Source organism: Nicotiana tomentosiformis, chromosome 4 (assembly GCF_000390325.3).
Source record: "Nicotiana tomentosiformis chromosome 4, ASM39032v3, whole genome shotgun sequence".
Lineage (NCBI taxonomy): Eukaryota > Viridiplantae > Streptophyta > Magnoliopsida > Solanales > Solanaceae > Nicotiana > Nicotiana tomentosiformis.
Genome location: NC_090815.1, coordinates 95361617 through 95384079, shown reverse-complemented (window position 1 = coordinate 95384079; position 22463 = coordinate 95361617). Strand labels below are relative to the sequence as shown.

At 35.7% G+C, this 22463-nt stretch overlaps 1 protein-coding gene across 3 annotated transcripts; it reads left to right on the top strand.

The window, feature by feature from the left end:
- The first annotated feature begins 9809 nt into the window (after positions 1-9809).
- LOC104087411 (F-box/LRR-repeat protein At3g26922-like) lies at positions 9810-14528 on the top strand. Of its 3 annotated transcripts, none has more exons than XM_018767766.3 (4): positions 9810-10670; positions 10750-11643; positions 11722-11865; positions 14024-14528. In XM_018767766.3, exons 1-4 carry the CDS (start codon positions 10608-10610, stop codon positions 14333-14335), a joined length of 1413 nt encoding a protein of 470 aa, XP_018623282.1. In that variant the 5' UTR covers positions 9810-10607; the 3' UTR covers positions 14336-14528. The 3 variants fall into 3 exon arrangements, with proteins under 3 accessions (XP_018623282.1, XP_018623286.1, XP_018623283.1); XM_018767770.3 differs by having other exon boundaries at positions 9812-10170; XM_018767767.3 differs by having other exon boundaries at positions 9812-10670; positions 14030-14528.
- The last annotated feature ends 7935 nt before the right edge of the window (positions 14529-22463 follow it).

Genomic DNA, 22463 nt, shown 5'->3' with positions numbered 1-22463 from the left:
CTGTTATTAAATAATTACACGCATAAATATAAAGAGATCGGAGTGCTGATAGTATTGATAATTGTCGAGGAAAAATAGAGTAAAATATATATATTTTCTTCTACAATACCTATATTTTGATATAGATCCTAAAAGATGTAGAAGATTTCATTATTAGCTTATTAGATGAGGTCATTATCCTTTTAGAAGCTTTTATTGTTTTAGGATTCTACCTTGAACTTCCTATATAAACAGGAACTTTGACAAGTAATCTCTGGGCATGTGAACTTAATGTGTTATGTACACAACTCAAGAAAATGAATACCTAATGCAAGTAGGTCACAAGTAGATGGAAAGCAAAATAAGAATATGGAGTTCAGAGTAGAGTGTCTAAATCCTAAACTAGTATCTTTACAAATTTTTAAATAATTTATTCCTATCTAGCTTTTCCAGCAACAATAACAACAACAACGATCCAGTAAAAGTCCATTAGTGGGGTTTGGGGAGGGTAGTGTGTATGCATACCTTATCCCTACCCCGAGGGAGTAGAGATGCTGTTTCCGAAAGACCCTCGGCTCAAGAATACAAAGGACAAAAAGACAAAAGAGATAATATTAGTACTACCCCATAAATCATAAGAAAAGTAACAACAGCATGGGAACAAAAAGATAGATGTAAAGTAAAAACGATAGCCAGTAAATAGACCCGACACTATGAAAAACGAAAGAGTAGTAAGGCACAACATTGCCACTCACGACAAAAACCCTACCAGACTAGCCTCACAAAGGTACGAAGAAAGTAAAAACTCAACTATCTCCTAGCCTACAACTCTAATCCTTGACCTCCACAAATTCCTATCAAAGGTCATGTCCTCGGAGATCTGAAGCCTCGTCATGTCCTGCCTAATCACCTCTCCTCAATACTTCTCAGGCCGCCCTCTACCTCTTCTCATGCCCTCCACAACCAGCCGCTCACACCTCCTTACCGGAGCATCTGGGCTTCTCCTCTGTATATGACCGAACCATCTGAGCCTCGTTTCCCGTATCTTGTCATCAATGGGCGCAACACCCACTTTCGTCCGAATATCATCATTCCTAATCTTGTCCATCCTAGTGTGCCCGCACATCCACCTCAACATCCTCATTTCTGTTACTTCATCTTCTGGATATGCGAGTCCTTAACAGGCCAACACTCAGCCCCATACAACAAGGTCGGTATGGTTAGTAGACAAAAGAGTACCATTATAATAGCTAGTTGCAAATTTTTGCCGGATGTCCTTTTTTTTGGACAGCTATTTAGTATTTTGTAAGGTTAAATAATATATGAGCAAACATTAAACCTGAATCTAATTTTGTCCGCAAGATAATTTTTCAAAGGCTATATTTGCACAATTGTTAAAAATAAGGTTAAGATCTACATGGTGGCAAGATCAACCCTTAATGGGCTATTCTTTCCAAGTTCAGACTATATTTTTGAGGAAAAAATATAATTGTGCAATATTTTAAAAACTTTTACAAAGTCATAGCAGTAGCACTTAATTAACATTTCTAGTAGTTACATATTTACATTCATAATAAAAAATCGTAACAGCTCCTACCCATGTTCCTAAATTTTAAAAAATTGCTATATATTTACAATGCTCAAGTGATTTCACGCTCTACTCATAAATGACTTTTCCTTATCTTTTATCTTTATTCAAGAATGATTATGAATGTGCTTTTAGTTTTTCTCTCTTCCAACTATGCTTGGATAAAGATGTATACTTGGATAAATAGTTAGAATATTGACTTTATAACTATCACATATCGTATGTGTAAGTGGTATATGCATATTAAACAATTATTTTATGAAGTATATATTAAAATATTATTGGTATAAATTATAATATTTGAATATTTTATACTAGAAATATATATGGTATATAAAGTTATATTATTAGTTTTGATTTGTGTCTTTCATATTCAAAACTCTATGAGGTGCTAATTATACCCTATGTATACATCACATATGTTTGAATTGAAATAAATATATATAGATCCAAATCACATGTTATATAAATTTTAAATACCTAATCCTGCAATGTAAAAAATACACTATATGGATCTGGGTACAATTACTTTATAACCCGTATAAAACATGTACAAATTTAAAAATCTTACACCGGTAAAACCTTCAAATTGTGAAAAATACACACAAATATTTCAATAATATATTTTGAATATAACATGTACGGTAAAATAAGTTACCACTAAATGGTATTCAGAGACACATAAATATACCAATAATATATTGTATATATAACATATATGGTATAATTCATAATTTATATAACTGCCTTATTTTCTCTTTGCGAGAAAGCTTACTTTGTTTCTCACTTATAATTTGATTTTGGTGAACCTAACTACCGCCGTGGAAAAAGGATGGTGGAGTCTAGAAGGAGTGGGGAGAGACCTAGAGAGAATTTGATAGAATATTAAAAGCAAGAGAAATGGATGAATAATAAAGAGAAAACAGAAATTCTTAGTGGTGATGGGAGGGAGAGTATAAATTGATCCCTTAATTTGTGAATGAGTGATTTTTAATTTTTTTAGTTATTTAATGTCTAAATCTTTAATGTGCTAGACTTGTAAATGAATTTGCTATTTTTATATTACATCAAAAGTGAGGTTATTTAAACAAATAATTTTAAATAAGTGACTTAGTTTGTAAAAATCTCTATATTTTTCGTGTTTCGGGCTTCATCATAATGAGCTTTCTTTCCGTCATTATATTGGGAAGTTTACGCCGCATACCCCTTTAAAGAATCCTTAACACAATATACTTTAATTATGAAATTACATCTACTACCTATCAATTAATTACTCTATATATCCATTTAGTCAAAGGACAATTACTAGCTAATGAAGCAAATCCAGTCAAAATCTTATTCCCGTCCGTTTTAAACTTGGACCAAAATTAAAGACTAAAAAAAGATTATTCATTAAATAATTTTTTTTTATGAGAACCTTTGTCCTCATTTTCTTCTATACGATAAAAAATTATACAATAAATTAGTCATTGTATACTATTAAAGTATGTTAATATTCCAAGTAAACTAAAATATAAACAATGAATAAAAATAAAGATAGATTTAGTTTGAATATTGTATTTCAAATTAGAATATTATGGTATGCTTGGTTTGATTACTATATACCAACTTATAAAATTATGGTATGTTTGATTCGAATATTTTATTCTTTATTAGAATATTGTGGTATTAGTTTGGAAACTGTATTCTTCACTAAAATATTATAATATGATTTGTTTGGATAATGTATTCCACATTAAAATATTGTATTATGTTTGGTTTGAATATTGTATTCTATCAAGAATTATGGTACTGGTGAGATTTATCTGAACTTGGTGAAGGAATCATCAGTGACATTGATCCCAAAATTAAGTTTATCAATAAGACCCTTAAGCTTGTCAGCATCAGAATTGCCAGCGAACACAATCTTTTTATGGAGAGGTATAATCCTAATTCCTTTAAACGGGGATGATGGAGTATTTTAAAGGATTTATTAACAACATGTTTGACCAAACTTCTAAAATTTGCTTATTTTGAAAAGTATTTTTTAAAAAAGTACTTTTGGTGAGAATTGATTTGTGTTTGGCTAATTAATTTGAGAAGCACTTTTGATGAGTAATTAGTGTTTGGCCAAACTTTTGAAAATTGCTTATAAGTGTATTTTTCTTAAAGTGCTTTCGGAGAGAAGCTACATTTTTTTGTTTCTCCTCAAAATCATTTTTTTCCTTCTAAAGCTTGGCCAAACACCTCAATTTTTGGCCAAAAGCACTTTTCGCCCAAAACAAGCTTGGCCTAACAGGCTATAGATTGAAATGAGAGATAATCTAGTCCCTTGAAAGATGGAATTTATTTAATAGCACATAATAATTTTAAAAATTGAATAAACTTTTATAAAGTAGTCATACAGGGTAAAATAAATACTTTAAATGTATACGGAGTTAAATAATATTTCTGCTAGGCATACCGCGAAGATTTCTCTTTGAAAGATTGACACGAAGAAAAGTTCTATACAGGGACATGGAAAAGGAATGCCCATAACATCTTAAAACTAAGGGGTGAAATTCAAAATTAGCCAGATTTATAAGTGGTAATTGAAAAATAACCATAATTTTAAAAGTAATCGGAATTTAATCACTTTTCATGTAAAGATAAATCTGAACGAAATTACTGTTCAAAATCCGAAAAATATTCCAACATAATATACTGGAGTTCGAAATTTTTACATGTGAACTTCTAGTATAATATACTGGAGTTCCAGCATAATATGCTGGAAGTTCATACGCAGGTGCATCAATCTCCAGTATGTTATGCTGGAATTTTCTTGTTTTGGAGTTCCAGCATAATATAGTGGAAGTTCATACAAAGGTGCATCAATCTCCATTATATTATGCAGGAACTTTCTGTATTGCAGCAAAATAATGATTATTTTTCAATGATTTCGCAAACGCTGGCTATTTTTCAATTATCAGTCCGAAAACTGACTAACCCATCCTATTTTCACAAAACTAAGAGGTATTTTCGTTGGACTTTGATAATTATTGTTCTCTGACACGCCATCTTAGGACACCAAAGAGTCCAGTGAGTTTAGTTATAGCCCTTGGTGGTTAAAATAGAGTAGATGGCCATTTTTTAGGAGAAATTCAAAAATAGTCAAATTTTTAAGTGATAATTGAAAAATAGCTACAGTTTCAAAAGTAATCAAAATTTAACTATTTTTCATGTAAAGATAGATCTGAACGAAAACATTGTTCAAAATCCGGAAAATATTCCAGTATAATATATTGGAACTCCAGCATATTATACTGGAGATATACTGGAGTTCCAGTATAATATATCGGTCCAGCATAATATGCTGGAAGTTCATGCACAAGTGCTCCAATCTCGAGTATATTATGCTGGAACTTTTCGCGTGTTAGAGTTCCAGCATAATATGCTGGAAATTCATACACAGGTGCACCAATCTGTATTGCATCAAAATAGTGGCTATTTTTAATGACTTTGCAAACGCCGTCTATTTTTCAATTACCAGTCCGAAAACTTGTTAGCCCGTGCTATTTTTATCCATTTTTTTGATTGGTAATAGAAAAATAGTCAGTGTTTGCAAAATCGTTAAAATAGCTATTATTTAGAGCGAAGATAAAATTTGAATAAAAATACCCTTAGCTGAAACCCGAAAATAATTCAGCATAATATGTTAGATTATGGAACTTTTGCATATAAAACTCCAACATCATTTGTTGGAATTGTAGCGCATGTTGCAATTTCAAATGTAAAAAATTTAAATTTCAGCATATTATGCTGAAAGTTGTTCGGATTTTAAATTAAGGGTATTTTTCTCCATATTTTATTTTCGCATGAAAAGTGACTGAATTCAATTAATTTTAACTATAACTAATTTTTAATTAACAATTGTAAATCATACTGCTTCTTAATAAAAGGGCCTTTTACGGAATCTCAAATACTTTTAAATCATTAGTTTTTTTTAGAGGGGGTGTCATGTCCTTAGACTTAAACTAAGCGCACGTGCGGCACTTGACAAATTTACTCACGATCTTGCACAACTCACTCACGATATTGTTATGCCAAGTAATCCTTACTACACTAAAGATCGCTAAGGGAATGTTAGATAAGAAAGACAAAAGAAAATTGCCAAATAAAGCTTTTTATTGTAAAAAACTTAATTGTTTTGCTTGGTGAGTTACAAATGAATAACCCCCTTTATATACTAGTCTTCTAGGGGCTAGTGAGTAAATAATAATTATTACACAAGTCTCAGTCCTTTCTCTAGAATTTTTTACATAGCTAGAATATTCTAAGGACTTTCCTAGCAATTTCATAGGGTTCTAAGGTCTTCCATGAGAAATCTCCATATTTATCTAGAACCTTCCCACATGTTCTAGTCTATTTCATAAGTAAGCTTTCCATATGACAAAAATACATGCCAAGTGACACTTACGTGGCACGATGATGTGGCGGGCCATGGCACTCTCCCACACCCAATTTTGTGCCGCCCTCGGCACAAAGCATCGACACGTACGCGTGCAACTCGCCTTGGCGTCGCCTAATATCTTTGTCCATTAGCCATGATGCTTAATGGAGCGGTTCACTTTCCCATGTCACAAGGTACTTGTCACCTTTTTTCTTGCCCCGTTTGTACTTTGGACGGCTAGCAATGATGGCCTCGATCCTCTGCCCATCGAATACCTCTCCTTGCTCTTGACCTGAATCTCCCCATGACTCAACCAAGTCTAGCAGTTTCTCAAGCATCGGGTCTATGCTTCCACTCCTTATTTGATTGCCCCCCTCGTGGTCATAGCCTTGCTAGCAAACTTTACCCCTCTGCTTGGTGCATCGTCTAAGTCTGATAGCGTGCCATCACTTTGTAACTCGCCATCCTCTTCAACTATGCCTGTCCAACTTTTCTTGCTGCCACCATGCTCCGTTTGCATGGCGCCAAGATAGGCTTTAGAATCCCCTACTTTCGGCTTAGATTCCAAGCGCATCTCCCCAATGCATGCGGTCTCTCATGTGTCACCCTTGTGTGCCTGAGCAAAGTTCCCGATCATTGCTGCAAGCTTCCCTAATTCTGGGCATTCACTTGCCCGATGTGATCCTTTACAAAATTAGCACTCTCTCTTAGGCACGTACTCGCTACCGTTTTATGGCCTCTTGTCGTTTCTCTTAGACCCTTGTACTATATGGGACGGTCCCTTGCCATTGCCTCTGTATACCCCGGCTATGCCTTTTTCGTTGTCCTTATCATGACCTCCCCCACCCCTCTCGGCGTTGCCTTCTTTGGACTTAGTAGGCTAGCTCCGTCTTGAAGTCAACGAGCGACTTAGCTACCGCTATGGCCTCGTCCACGTTGGCTACTTGATGTCTTCTTAACTCCTGCTTTGTCCAATTTTGTAACCCATCCATGAAAGTAGAAGAGGGAATCTTCCTCAGACAACGACAAGATTTGCATCATTAAGGTAGTGAACTCGCGCACATACTCCCGAATTGTGGTCGTTTGTCGGAGCTCCCTACCGCCTAGCCTCGTACACCACATTCATCGGGTCGAATTGCTTCTTAAACTCCTTCTTGAACTATTCCCACGTCTCAATCTTACATAGCCCCTTCTCCATCTCAATACACTTTCGACGCCACCACAATGTGGCAATCTCTGAGAGGTACAACACATCAGTGTTGATCTTAGTCTCATCGTCCCTCGCTTTTTCGTGCTTGAAGTAATTCTCCAAGTGCCAAAGGAAGTTCTCCACTTCTTGTGCATTACGAACACCTTTGACACCGAGGGTTTGGGAGTCTCGATATTGGCCTCCCTCGTCGTAACAACATTATTGTTTGTCTCGGTCACGCCAACATCGACATGCTCCTCGAGTGACTCAATCTTTGCCTTCATAGCATCGATAGTACTCTGGGCCTCCATGAGTTTGCATTCCAAGACAGCGATGGTTTGCCTTAGCTCCATCTCAATCTGTGTACGTCTCTCCAAGTCATTTCGGATACTCTCAATCTCCTCGAGAGTGTGTCCCTCAAGAATGCTAAGGGTGCCTTCCACCCCCCTCCCCCCCAAGCGTTGGCCAAAGATCTCGACGACGTCCATCCCCACATTCACCTTCATCACCCACTCTTTATCGAGCGAGACGTCCTCCGGTAGGACCTCCACTTCATCCTCGCTCACCTCAGTGGTAGATGGTTCTTGGGATGCAAGCCTCTCGTTTGGCACAATCTCGGGCGGCACCTCTTGGCTCTTGTTGGTGGCATTCATCTTTTTTGTTACGACTGTTCTTGCCAGCAATATCCTGGATGACGTTGGCTTGGGTGTTGGCAACGTTAATTTCTTTGTCTTTCGACATTCCCTTAGTTGCAACCATTGCTCTGATACCAATTTGTCACGTCCTTAGACTTAAACTAAGCGCACGTGCGCTTAGTTAAAGACTAAGGACATGACATGGGGCTTGATAAATCGTGGTTATTAAATAGACACATGTTGACAACATCCTATATCAGTTGGTATATTTTTGACCAAAAATTAGGTTGGCAACTCAAGCCCAAGAAAATTGACATTGTATAGCCAAATCTCCGAAAATAATCGATATTGAAGATTCTATTCCTAAATTAACGCTTAAATTATATATCCCCTCAAAACTGGTCTTCCAAATACTGAAATGCATATAAAATAAGCAGAAGCTGATTTTATGAGTGTAACTCATTTTCTAAGTAGTATTCTTCTTCAGAGTTCACAAATTTTTGAAGTCGAAATACCTTGTTTGGTTCGTCCACAAATCGAGTTTTCATTCTCCAGGAACTTTAATTAGAGAAAACTTGTGAACTTCGGTAAGTTTCTAAAAATATAATTCTTTAAAGTTTTTAGCGAGATGGGGCAACACAGATGGATTTTGCATTGCTCAATAGTCTTTTAAGCAGCAAGTTTGCATTGTTCCAATGTGACATACAAAATAAGAAAATATACACAAATAAAAAAAATAAAATTGATATATACACAAAAGAAGATAAATAAATAGCTGGTCATACAAGAAGTCTACTAAAGAGGGAGCTTGAAGAGTCGACTAGCAAGGAAGTTGCAAGACCTTAATACGGGACTAAGGCGAAAATAAAAGTGAGGCCGTAATCTTTTTATTTGTTTACTCTTATAATGTATCGAAATTTAAAGAAGGTAAATCAGTTTTAATTATTGCCAATGTCTAACCAATGTGTTTAATCTCTCTTGTGTTATCATGTTGAACTTTATTGATTTAGTTTTTAAAAACTTTTTCAACCGAGGCAACTGATATAGAAATTATTAACGGTAATTGAATTAACACTTTTTACCTTATTGAATTTGCCAATTAGAGTATTCTTCTACTTATACAGTTTTTCTTAAAAATTTTAATTCTAAATATAAGTTAAAACAAATAATACTGTAGTATCTACTATGTTTTAAGAGTCATTCAATGTTAAGGACATACAACAGGGTGACCATAGTGAGATAGAGTGGTTTTAATATTTACTTATCAAAGTAGCTTGAAAAATATCTACAAAGGCACTCAAAGAATTAAGAAAAATTATGCTAATATAACATCATAAGAGATCGATTTAAGTTGGGACAAATTATAGACATGAAACAACTAGTAGCTACAATTTAAGGTGTGTAAAACTTTTAGCTATACTTATTTTAACTAATTATTTTTAAAATTCTATCAATAGTGCATACCTTAATATTATTTATAGATTTTGGGGCCTAAGTATTTTGGGGGCCTAAGGCCATTGCCTTAGTGACCTTAGGCTCCAGCAAACCCTGATTTAATACACATTATTATTGTGTTATACACCATGCTAAACAAAACAAGGCATCTATAGATATGTTATACATTGAGATATACAAAAGAGAAAATAAAGTTTTGATATATATATATATATATATATATATATATATATATATATATATATATATATATATAGAGAGAGAGAGAGAGAGAGAGAGAGAGAGAGAGAGAGAGAGAGAGAGAGAGAGAAAATTAAGTTATGATACACATTTTTGATATACACAATATTATTATGTTATACATTGTGATATACAAACAATACAATATTATTGTGTTATAAACTTAGATATACACATTTGGGCTACCAGGTGCCAAATACCAAAATATAGGCCCTTTTATTCCAATTGTTGGATCAGGTTGTCCTGCAACACCAAATCCCTAATTAATATTTTTTCTCCATAAACTGTTGTAGCATGTCATAAAGGGTAATTTTTCCCCAAATTTTTTAAAAGGGTCACCTTAACAACGATCTTTCAAAAGAGGGCAAAAAGTTAACAGTGGTTCCAAAAAAAGGTTATCTGTGCAAATGTCACCCTAGTCTCTATATGAATTGCAGATTTGAGATGTTCAATCCATTTTCAGCTGTTCAAATTCTGGTATTTGCGGCTCCTTGGCGAGAAATAAAATTAATTTGACCGCCGAAAAGGCAAGCTCAAATCCAATCGGATGTGGACGGTGCGGGGCATGGAGCAACTGTTGGGCCTAGACCCATAAGAGCCGTCAGTTACTACTGTTTCGATCGAATCTGGTTTTCTCTCTCTCTAAGGGAAACCATAAGAGCCATCCACCGTTCAGGTTTGGAAAAGAGCAATCTTGTTGCAGTGGTGCATCTTTGTTCTGTGTTGCAATCGAAAAAGAGCAATTTTTTTGCTGTGCATCTTTGTTCTGCTTCTTTCCTTCCCATCTTTGTACTACTATATTTTAGTTTTAATTTCTTCTCAAATTATATGTATGTATTAGTCTTTTGCTTTTCCAGCAGTGACCTCGAGCTCCTTTTTCTATTTTCTGTTCAAAATAACTCTTTGCACAATTTTGATAAATATATGTATATATACCTCCTCTACACGAATATACAGTAATCAAGACTCCTCTTTTTTTCACCTATTTGTACTTGTAATCTTAGTTTCTGTTTGATTTTTTAGAGTATGTTATGACCATGTTAGTACTGATTGACTCTGGTAGTTGGAAAAAGAAAGAAAAATACAAACTTTTATCTCATTCCGTTAATTGTTATGCTGCAGGAGACTCTCATGGCTAAAAGACTGCAACTTTCCAATAATTTTGCTCTAAAGAAGGTAAATCCTACTACCAAGACTTGTGCTACAATTCTTTTCTCATAGTCTGAAGCTGCTTTTCTTTTCTATTTTTTTCTAGTGTTCAAGACGAGTTTGCACCCCAGAGGATCGCATTAGTCAGTTGCCTGATGATATTCTGGTACATATACTATCTTTCCTTAGTGTTAAGGAAGCAGCAGACACGAGTGTCCTCTCCAAGCGGTGGTTACCCTTGTGGAGATATGTTCCTCGTCTTGATTTTGCTGCTACCAAACCATTGCACGAAGTAGCATTGGATGAAAAGCTTCGGAAAAGGCACATGAAGAAGTATGTAAGATGGGTCAACCGTACTTTGCAAATCTGTAAAGCTCAGAGATTAGACCAATTCCGTGTTTGTTTCGATTTAAACAAATTCGCGCAGCATGATATTGACAAGTGGCTTGAGTTTGCCTTTTCTAGGCAAGTTCAAAGGTTAGAGTTGGAATTGTTAAAAGGTGGGGAGCTGATTCGAGATTGTGATTATTGTTATACTTTTCCGCCCCAGCTCCTTGGTCTCAATCAACCTCATTCGAACAATCTCCGCGAGTTCCCACCTCTCCGGCATAATTTTAAGTCTGTAAAGGTACTGTTATTGAAGTGCGTCAACGTGACAGGTGAAGTTCTTGAGTTCTTCCTACAAAATTGTCCATATCTAGAAGAAATGGTGGTTTATGGAGCGGCAACTTTGGTAAATTTGGATGTTGTTGGTCCTTCACTCAAGTTGAAACACTTGGGGATATGGTCCTGCCCCGATTTAACATCACTTAAAATCCGTGATACAAACCTTGTAACGCTTGGGACTACATCAGGGCACAAATTATTGCTTTCGAATGTTCCTATGCTGATTGAGGTAGACATTATTAGCTCCTCAAGTACTTTGGATAACATATTGGCTGGGGTTTCCTGTGTTTTCTCTCAGCTAGAAGTCCTCAAAATAACTGCTAATATGGGATTGGTCAGTAAACAAACTTTTGAAATGTCCATCTACCTTTCCTTTGCTTGTGCTAATTGGTGTGTTTTTAATATCTCCCAGGAATATATGGGGCATTACAAGTTTCCTGAATTTACCAAGCTCAAGAAATTTGTTGTATGTGTTCGTGCATGGAAAGACATGAGTGTCTTAGGTTGTAAGCATGTGATAGAGGCTGCTCCATTGTTGGAGGAATTTGAGTTGAAGGTATGTGATAAGTCTAATTTGTTTATTTCGAGTTCTGGTTGGAGAAATTAGTGCTGCTTGTGCTCCGTTACTTTAATTCAGTTACATCACAAATCAAGCTTGGTAAGAATAGGTTATGACAAGCTGGACATGAATGTGTGTTACTTAACAGGCTGTTGTCTAATTTCTAACTATTTTTCCTTTGCCATTCTAATAGTCCCTGCCTTTATGTAGGTGTCCATTCTTCAATAGGTTGCGGATAGGTGAGCTGACTTAAGCTTCAACTTGCATTTATCACGTGAAACCAAATCTGATCTTTCATTACTCTTCCACTTAAATTCTCTTACCGAATTACTGCCTTAAAGCTCGTTCGGTATGGTGGAGTGACTCCAGAATTGAATTTTGATTCTGGCATTTCGTTGGTATTACTAATTCTGTCGGTGACTTGATAGTTGACCGATTTTTATGTTATCCCAGATTTTCAATTCTTAATACTTTACTATATTTGGCATTTTGTTGTACAATGACTATTTTGCTCTCAAACTTTTCCTAAAACTGCTTAGACTGTGAACCCATTAGTCCTCATTACATGAACCAAATTCAAAAGAGAACATGCCAGCAAGAGAGCCGAGAAGTAAGTTGCCGTTGGTAGTAGATAGTTAGGCCTGTGAAGGATGAATAGACTAGAACAGAGGCTGTGGAGATGAGGACTTAGACAATGTTGTTGGAAATCAAGAGAAGCATTTGGTAGAGGAGATTTGAGTGTTGGTGTCCCAACCAAATGACTCCCAGGAATAGGGATTTGAATCGATTGTATTTTTGGCAATGGAGCCAGTGATGTAGAGGACAGTTGAGGTAGAGGTCTTATATTAGGCCACAAGCTCTCTTTGCAGAGGAAAGTTAACCCTTTTTTTAAAGGTAGGGGAGAGAGTGGAGTAGCAGTTATTCGTTTCCCATGAAACTGATTGCCTTCGGGCATCAAATGACATTTGAAAATTTATGAGATTAGCGCATTGGGTATGCACTTCCCAAACAGCACTTGCACAGTTGAATTAATTGTTGGTTTAATGTCTTCCTATATTCTTTTAAGCTTTACCTTATTAAAAAATGTCTTCCAATATTCTTTCAAAGACTTATTTGACCTAACCCTTTTTCTTAGAATGTTAAGCTGAAATGTGATCACAGGCAGCTAAGTTGATTACTGTTAAGAACAAGAATCCTCCACATACGCTTCTAAGTGATATCTGATTAAAGTTTACCTGCTTATAATGTTGAATAAAATCATTTGAGATTGTAGAAAAGTTAGAGTAAAGTTGAATGCTTTGAGAGTTCATTGGTACTATGAACCTCGAAAGTTTGAAACGCTCAATCAAATAAGGACAACCTATGAACAGCTGCAAAAGTTCTCTTATCTAAAAGTCTTTGTAGATTTTGCTGTTTAAACAAACTTGAAATGGAATTATAAATGTTAACAACAGCTTTCTTTGCTCTCCTTGATCAAATTAGCAGAAGATATATGATTTGATGTTTGGACGTTTATATTTTTAAGTTATGAATGTCAATATGAAATGTTGAATTTTCCCGCAGTCAAGTGATAATGGATGACTTTTAACAATGATTGTGAAATGTTGAATTTTCATTCAGTCAAACAGGGTTAATAGGTTCAAGATCCATTTATAATATTATTCTTCTTACTTATTTTTTCTGATGTTCTCTGACCAATGGGCAATAACCACTAAAAATAAAAGAAGAAGAAAGTATTCATATTTTGCATTCTTCTTTTTGTTGCTTTCCAACTTGGTGTCCATTAGCTGCTTTGGGGCTCGAGTAGTTCAGATTCATGCCGGAAAGTCCCACTTTGGGGGTAGCACACTCTCTAGAAAGGCGGTTCCATTTTTAGGACTTGTAATCAAGATCTTTAGTTAATGATCGAGGTTACTTACCACCCATCACAATCTTTGGTAGTTATATGTTCCTTGATCAAAAAGAGGGATGTTGGGAGTTAAAGGGGAGAGGAAGCCAGATCTTTAGAGCCATTCTGAGTGACGTTGGAAATCTGAATATGGTTTGCGGATCTTGCTAGTTAAGGTGTAACTTGAAAATTCCCATGGATTGCTTTTTCCTTAGTGATTCTTGTCATTTCCAACATGAGTACTATTTTGTCATTTACTTTTCTTATTGGCAGTTGAAGTGGGCGAAACCCACGAGGTCAAAAAGAAAGTGTAGGAAGGCTGAAAGATTTCCTCTCCATCACCTCAAAGTGCTCAGGCTGAGTGGATATTATGGACGTACCAGTGATGTTGAACTCGTTAGGTATTTCTTGGAAAATGCAATTGCGCTCGAGAAAATCATTGTTGATCCCCGGGCTCAAGATGTCTATTATGTCTCTTTTTCACTTGACAAAAGTGAGGAGGAGCAAATGGCAAGACATTTTGCTAAGCTCCAGCTTGAAGCTGAAGTACCTTCGCATATTCAGTTGTTAGTATTGTGATACTAAGTTAATTACAGAAATGTTTATTTGGACCCGTCCATTTAAATTTATAATTTTGCTGGAGGAGAAATGTAGTTTAATATTATGATTGTATTTTACCCCTCCGCTCTATTTGTAGTTTGTTTTGCTGGAGTAGAAATGATTATTTTAATAAGAGATAATACATAAGATGCACCCTGTACTTGGGTGGAAATATCATTTTCACGCTTAACCTTTACGGGCGTTCCATTACCTCCTTATGCTTGTCCAAAGTGAATTTAATACCTCTCAAAAGCTGATATGGCAGTGAAAATAATTCTTCATTCATAAATGCGCGTGGATCTTGAAAAAAATATCAAACGTGGATTAAACTATACACATGTTATTTTTTTATTGGATGTTATGGAACTAATTATCATAATTAATTTTTGGTGGGCCTCCTGTCTTTTTACTTTTTCTTTTTATTATTTTCTCTTTTTTTTTTCTTCTTTCCCTCCTTCTCACCACTCACCAGATGGCTCCATCATCACCTTTACTTCCGCTAACTTTACATGTTCTATGAAAATAAGGTTTTCATCCCATTTAAAAATTCTAGTGAGGCTTTGTTGGAAGAGAAAAAATATATGAGAGATGAGGTTACTGTGTTAAGAACCTTGAAATCCTCTCCGACCGGAAATATTTGCCGATGAAGTCCTCCATCTTCTTTTTAGTTTTAATGTTTAGGTTTTGGCAAGGGTTTTTTAGGTAAAAAGATTGGATTAATGGACGAAGAAATTGGAGATAAGAAAAGGTTGCCGGAAAACTTTTTCCGGCCAAAAGCTTACCGATGCTTCTTTGTTTGCAATCGAACTTTACAACTTTTATGTTCTGCTTTTGATCATTAAGCCCAAAATATTTCAAATTAGGTATGATGTGTTAATTTTATCCAATTATTTGTGCAGATCTGTATCTCTAGATCTCTCTTTCTCAGAGAAAGACCTTTTCTTTTAGGAGAAGGTAAAGCATGTGGGTGAGTTTGTTTTTTTTGGGGGGGGGGGGGGGGGGAGTGTGAAGTAGATAAGTAAGGAACTTTTGTGAAAAAAAAAAGAATTTTAAAAATTTATGACGTGGAAGGTATGTGACACGAGTATATTTCACTGCTCAATTTAGGGATGGTTTTGGGTCTGACAAGGAGGTATTAAATTCACTTCGGACAAGTATAGATAGGTAATGAGACGCCCGTAAAGTTTAAGTGTGAAACTGATTTTTTCGCGTAAGTACATGGTGCATCTTATGTATGATCCCTTTTAATAAATATTAGTTATATTTTATTATTTAATATAGTGTGTAGAAATATAACAAAATCTATACAAACTCAAAGGAAACACATAATATAATAACAAATAAATTGTTTGTTCCTTATTTATTCTTATTGTCAAATTACCAAGTAGTTAATACTAGGGGTGTACATGAGGCGGTTTGGTTCGGTTTTTTATTAAACCAAAATCAAACCAAGTATGTTGGTTTACTAAATTTATAATTAAATCAAACCAATATATACTCAGTTTTATACTCGGTTTTTTTCGGTTTCGATTTTAGTTGGGTTTCTCGGTTTCTTTGATTTTCGGTTTATTTTCGATTTTATTTTTTAGTTATATTGTGCTTGAAAAAGAGATCAAATAATCACCAATTATTCGCATGATTACTATTCATTAAAATAATCTAAGATAACAGTTATACCCAAATTTAAAGGGACAAAATAACATAATTGGTTTAATCAAATACTTTAGCTTACCAAATTGTATTGGAGCAATAAGACTAGTATGCAATTACAAACTTGAACAATGACTACTTCTCAACAAGAATTGCAGAGCGGGAAGCTTGTGTAAAGTGGAGGGAAGGGTTTCCAATATTTGGGGTTCTTTGAGCTTGAAAGTGGAACATGGGAAAGATACAGAATAACCTATTTTATTATCTTTTGTATTGTTGGGTTTTAGTTTGGGCTTCAGATTTAGGTTATGTAGATAGAGGGTGTGTTTGGTATAACAGAAAAACGAAAATAGAAAATCAAAAATACAAAAAAAGTAATAAATAAATAAATTGCGGGGGGGGGGGGGGGGGGGGGGGAGTGGGTGGTGGTTTAGAAAAACGAAAAACAGAAAATTGAAAATAAAAAAAAATAAAAAAATTGAAAATTGAAAACACAAAAAATATTTTTTTTGTGTGTGTGGGGTGGGGGTGGGGGTGGGGGGGGGGGTGGCGTAGAAAAACGAAAAAAAATAGAAAATTGAAGTTGGAGGGGTTGGGGTTAGATGTGAAGGTAAGTGTAGTTTTTGGAAAATATTTTCCTAACTTTTCCTAAATATAATTTATTGGAAATTACAATATCCAAGATCAATTTGTGTTTGGCTTTGTTGCGTAATGGCTGGCACCATATCGAATGATTTGAGTTTGTTGGACCGGAATCTTATAATCAGACCCTAAACTCTAATTTGGTCGACAAAGAGATGATACAGTCGAAGACGAAGAGAGAGAAAGAGACAAGAAATATGTCGATTGATCTAGAAAGTATAAGACCAAACTCTATTATACAAAGGTCTATTGGGTATAATAAGGAATCGGGCCAACACACAAAACACAAGTCAGAAGCCCAATACAAACAAAGGACTGACCCTATTGTTACAGCTAAAGATCCGGTCCATTCTTTTAGCATATTGGACACAACTAAAAGGCACTCAAACCTTCCAGAATATTCTTATCCAAATGCAAATTACAACTAAATAATATCTGTACATATCACAGTACAATTAGTTATAGAAAAACATATAGGAATTAGACACTTGTAATTAGTATAGCTGTAGTTGTCCTTTGCTGATTTTCAAATACTTGTATAAATATATACACTGTATAGAACGTTTGATCATCAATGAGAAAAGAATTTTCCTAAATTCTTACATGGTATCAGAGCAGTAGCTATCTGAAACCCTTGTCTACATTTTTTTCCAGTCATCTTATTTTCTTTCTCCATTGAAATGGCACCAAATTCCACAGATGACTCTTCCAATGTTTCTGCAGCTCGAACAATCACTCAACCAGTTGCTATGGTTATCGATTCCACTCACCTCTATTATCTTCATCCAACTGATTCACTAGGGATGGTTCTTGTCAACTCAGTCTTTGATGGAAAGTGATATGGAGGATGACGTAGAGCCATGGTTATTACACTCTCTACCAAGAACAAGCTTGGCTTTATCGATGGAACCTATTCTGAACCTGATGCGTCTTCCACTGACTTCAAGCAGTGAAATCGTTGCAATGATATGGTTATATCATGGATCTTGAACTCTATGTCTAAGGACATAGCTGAAAGTGTCCTTTATTCTAAATTTGCAAATGAAATTTGGAAAGAGCTTGATATTAGATTTGGACAATGTAATGGTACTCAACTTTATCAGTTGCAAAAGAAGTTTAGTGATCTGGTGCAAGGGACCTCTGATGTAGTAGGATATTATACAAAGGTGAAAAGGATTTGGTATGAGTTAGATACCTTGAATATTTGTGTGCACTGCACTTGTCAGTGTGATTGTGTAGGAAAGTCAAGAACTTTGAAGTCCCTTCAAGATGGTAGGCTAATCCAATTTCTCATGGGAGCTTAATGATACCTACTCAGCTGTGAGGAGTAACATTCTGATGATTACTCCTCTTCCTAGTGTCAATCAAGCCTATTCTCTTCTTATTCAAGATGAGAGGCAAAGGAAAATTCAAGTTGCACAACACCCAGTTGAGACTGCTTTCCTGGCACAAAATCAACAAATCAATTTTCAGAAATATGTTAATGGAGAAGGAAAGTTCAAAGCAAGTCTTGAAGAAAAGAAGAATAACCTAGTGTGCAATTATTGCAAGAAACCTGGAGGTCCTCACAGCAAGTATCGAGGAGGTCCTCACAGCAATGCAACAATCATGAATGAAGAAAACACAACTCAGTCAGTCAACACAATGGAAGGAAATGCAAGAGGGAAGGTCATCACTCAAGAGCAGCTCAGTCAGCTCTACCAGCTTCTTCAACAGGTGAAGGTTGGTCAGCAGGGTGAGCAGATTTTTGATGCAAATGCTAGTGCCAATTGTGCTGGTAAAACAATCAATGCTCCTAACCTATATTGTCTTTCTTGTTTTCCTTACATGAATTCTACCTCCTGGATAATAGATTCAGGGGCTTCAAAACATATGACTTTTGATTATTCTATTTTATTCAATGTGAAACCTCTAACCAAATCTCTGTATATCAATATCCCAAATTCATATAAAGTTAAGGTCAGTCAAGTTGGTAGTGTGCATGTTCTGCCAGATTTAATCCTAAACAATGTGTTATATATTCCAGATTTCAGATTTAACCTAATTTCAGTTCACAAACTCACTAAACAACTCATATGTACCTTGTTTTTCTCATCTTTTAGTACATTCTTGCAGGGCCCTTCACTGAAGAGGCCAATGGTAGTTGGTGAAGTGAAAGAAGGCCTATATCTACTTAATCCAGCTTCTCTAAGTTCTGGATTAGTTTATGGAAGTCAATGAGTTTTTCAGTCTTATTGAGCCTGTAATAACCTTAGGAAAGACATTCTCTCTCATTTAGTTTCTTGTTCTGCTAGAGTTAATTCTAATGTAAGCCTATGACACAAAAGGTTGGGGCATATGCCTTTATCTAGTATGTAAAATATATCCAGTTTTTAGTTTCCTTCTCTGGCCAAGTTTAATGATCCTTGTGATATATGTTCTCAAGCTAGGCAGGCAAAATTGCCTTTTCATTCAAGCAATATCAACACAAGTTTATTTTTTCTACTTCTTCATGTTGATACTTGGGGACCCTACAAGGTACTAACTCATGATGGTTATAGATATTTCTTGACCATATTAGATGACTATAGTAGGGGAACTTGGACTTATCTTTTAAGAATAAAAAGCAATGCTTTTCCAGTTTTAAAATCTTTTCTAGCAATGGTAGAAAGGCAGTTTGCAACAAAAGTTAAAATCATCCGTTCAGATAATGCTTTGGAATTAGGATCAAGATCCATTCTTACAATTTTTTTCTCCTCTAATGGAATCCTTCATCAAACCTCTTGTGTTGCTACACCACAACAAAATGGAGTAGTTGAATAAAAACACAAACATCTTTTATAGACATGTAGGGCTCTATTATTTCAGTCTAATCTCCCTACTATGTGTTGGGGTGATTATTTGTTAACTGCTACTTTTTTAATAAATAGATTTCCCTCTAGAGTGCTTAACTTCAAAACACATTTTGAAATTCTTTTTGGAAAAGTTCTATCTTATGATTTTTTGAAATGTTTTGGTTGTCTATGTTATGCTTCTACTTTACCTCATCACATGTCAAAACTTGAATCTAGATCAATCAAGTGCATTTTTATAGGATATCCTTTTGGGAAGAAAAGATACAAACTGTTGGAACTTCAATCTAAAACCATTTTTATTTCTAGAGATGTAGTTTTTTATGAGGACATATTCCTTTTTCCCTCTCCTATACCTGAACCACCCATTTTCCCTAAAGAAGTTTCTACTATACCAGATCAAACTCACTCTTTCCCTCAGTCTGATAACCACTCTTCTTCAGAATTAAGTCCTAGTCCTACTCTGCCATCTTCAATAGCATCACCTAGAACAGATCCTCATTCATCCCCTATCTCTAGGTTCATTTATTCTCCATCTCCTACTCCCCTTCAACCTGAACTAATGAGATCTACTAGGGAACACAATCCACCATCTTATCTGGCAGATTATGTGTGCAATGCTGTGTACTTGACTGATCTAACAAATTTTTATTTTGCAGCACCAGTCTCACCTGCTACCTTATCTTTCACAGACCTTTCTTCGACAAATCAATCATTTTTAAACTCTGTTTCTCATATCATTGAACCTACAAGTTTCTCCCATGCAGTTTTACATCCCAGTTGGCAGGATGCTATGGCAAAAAAACTTCAAGCCTTGGAGGCCAACCAAACCTGGGAAGTGGTTGAATTACCAAAAGGAAAGAAACCTTTACCTTGTAAATGGGTCTATAAGATTAAGTATAGATCTGATAGAAGTATTGAAAGGTTCAAAGCTCGACTAGTTATCCGAGGGAACATACAAAGGGAAGGAATAGACTACAATGAGACTTTTAGTCCAGTGGTCAAAATGACAACTATTAGATGCATTTTAGCAGTTGCAGTCAAAATGAATTGGAAATTATTTCAATTAGATGTTAATAACGCTTTTCTTCATGGTGATCTACAGGAAGAAGTATACATGAGATTTCCACCAGGAATGACTTCACCTTCTATTAATCATGTTTCCAGATTAAAAAATTTCTTATATGGACTTAAACAGGCTTCACGCCAGTGGACGCAAGACTCAATGGTGCACTCAATTTCAAAGGCTATTCCCACTCTCTTAACGACTATTCTTTATTTTTTCAAAAAGACACCTTCTGGAATTTCAATTATTGCTGTTTATGTAGATGACATACTTCCAACAGGTGATGACCCTTCAGCACTTTCTCATCTAAAAGAATTCATCAATTCAGAATTCAAAATTTAAGATCTTGGAGAGGCTAATTATTTTCTCGGAATGGAAGTAGTACGAGAAAAACATGGATTAATTATCAATCAAAGGAAGTTCACCTTGTAGCTTCTTTCTGAGTTTGGTGTTCTTGATTCACGTCCAGCTTCATCTCCGCTAGATCCTAGTTTCAAGCTTCGAGCCGATGTTGGTGAGCCTCTTCAAGATCCAACCATCTACAGACGATTGTTGGGCAAGCTTAATTTTTTAACCCATACTCGCCCGAACCTCTCATTCACAGTTCAACATCTCAGCCAATATATACAAATCCCCCGTCGATCTCAATTTGATGTTGGGTTACACTGTCTCCGATATCTGCTATCTTCGCCGGGTCTTGGGCTCTTTATGAATTCAGACCCCTCTTTTCAATTGTCGCATTTTGTGACTCCGATTGGGGGTTCTGTCCGGAGTCTCATCGCTCAGTAAATGGTTTTTATATCAACCTCGGAGGATCCCATGTTTCATGGAAATCAAAGAAACAGTCTTCAATCTCTCTTTCTTCTGCAGAGGCCGAGTACAAATCCATGAAGAAGGTCGTTGCAGAACTCACATGGCTTGTACGCCTTTTAACAGATCTCTTAGTTTCCCCCTCCTTGCCAGCTTCTCTTCATTCTGATAGCTAGCGGCTATTTACATAGCAAAAAACCCTGTCTTCCATGAATGGACGAAACACATGGAAATCGATTGTCACTTCGTTCGTCAATAATTCCTCGCCGGACTGATCTCATTATCTTTTGTTCCGTCAAAAGCTCAGCTCACAAACGTGTTTACAAAACCTCTTTCTGGACCTTTACACCAATCGATCATATCCAAGTTGGGTGTGCTTTCTCACCCCTCCAACTTGAGGAGGTGTTGGACCGGAATATTATAATTAGACCCTAAACCCTAATTTGGTCGACAAAGAGATGATATAGTCGAAGACAAGGAGAGAGAAAGAGGCAAGAAATATGTCGACTGATCTAGAAAGTACAAGACCAGACTCTATTATACAAGGGTCTATCGGGTATAATAAGAAATTGGGCCAACACACAAAACACAAGTTAGAAGCCCAATACAAACAAAGGACTGGGCCTATTGTTACATCTAAAGATCCGGTCCATTCTTTGTAGCATATTGGATACAGCTGAAAGACATTCAAACCTTCCAGAACATTCTTATTCAAGTGCAAATTACAGCTAGATAATATCTGTACATATCACAGTATAATTAGTTATAGGAAAACATATAGGAATTAGACACTTGTAATTAGTATAGCTGTAGTTGTCCTTTGCTGATTTTCAAATACTTGTATAAATATACACAATGTATAGAACATTCGATCACCAATGAGAAAATAATTTTCCTAAATTCCTACAGAGTTCCTATATGTGGAAGAGTTTAAGTTTTGCACACTAGATATATTTTACATAATTCGTGCAATTTAACTGGTGATAATTGGCTAATCTAATTAATCAGCTTGAGTATCTACTCAAATTATGTCACTGGTCCCATACCATATTATTTAGGCAAACCTCCAAGACTAAGATTCTAATATGTATTCTGAAGGGGCTCTAATTTC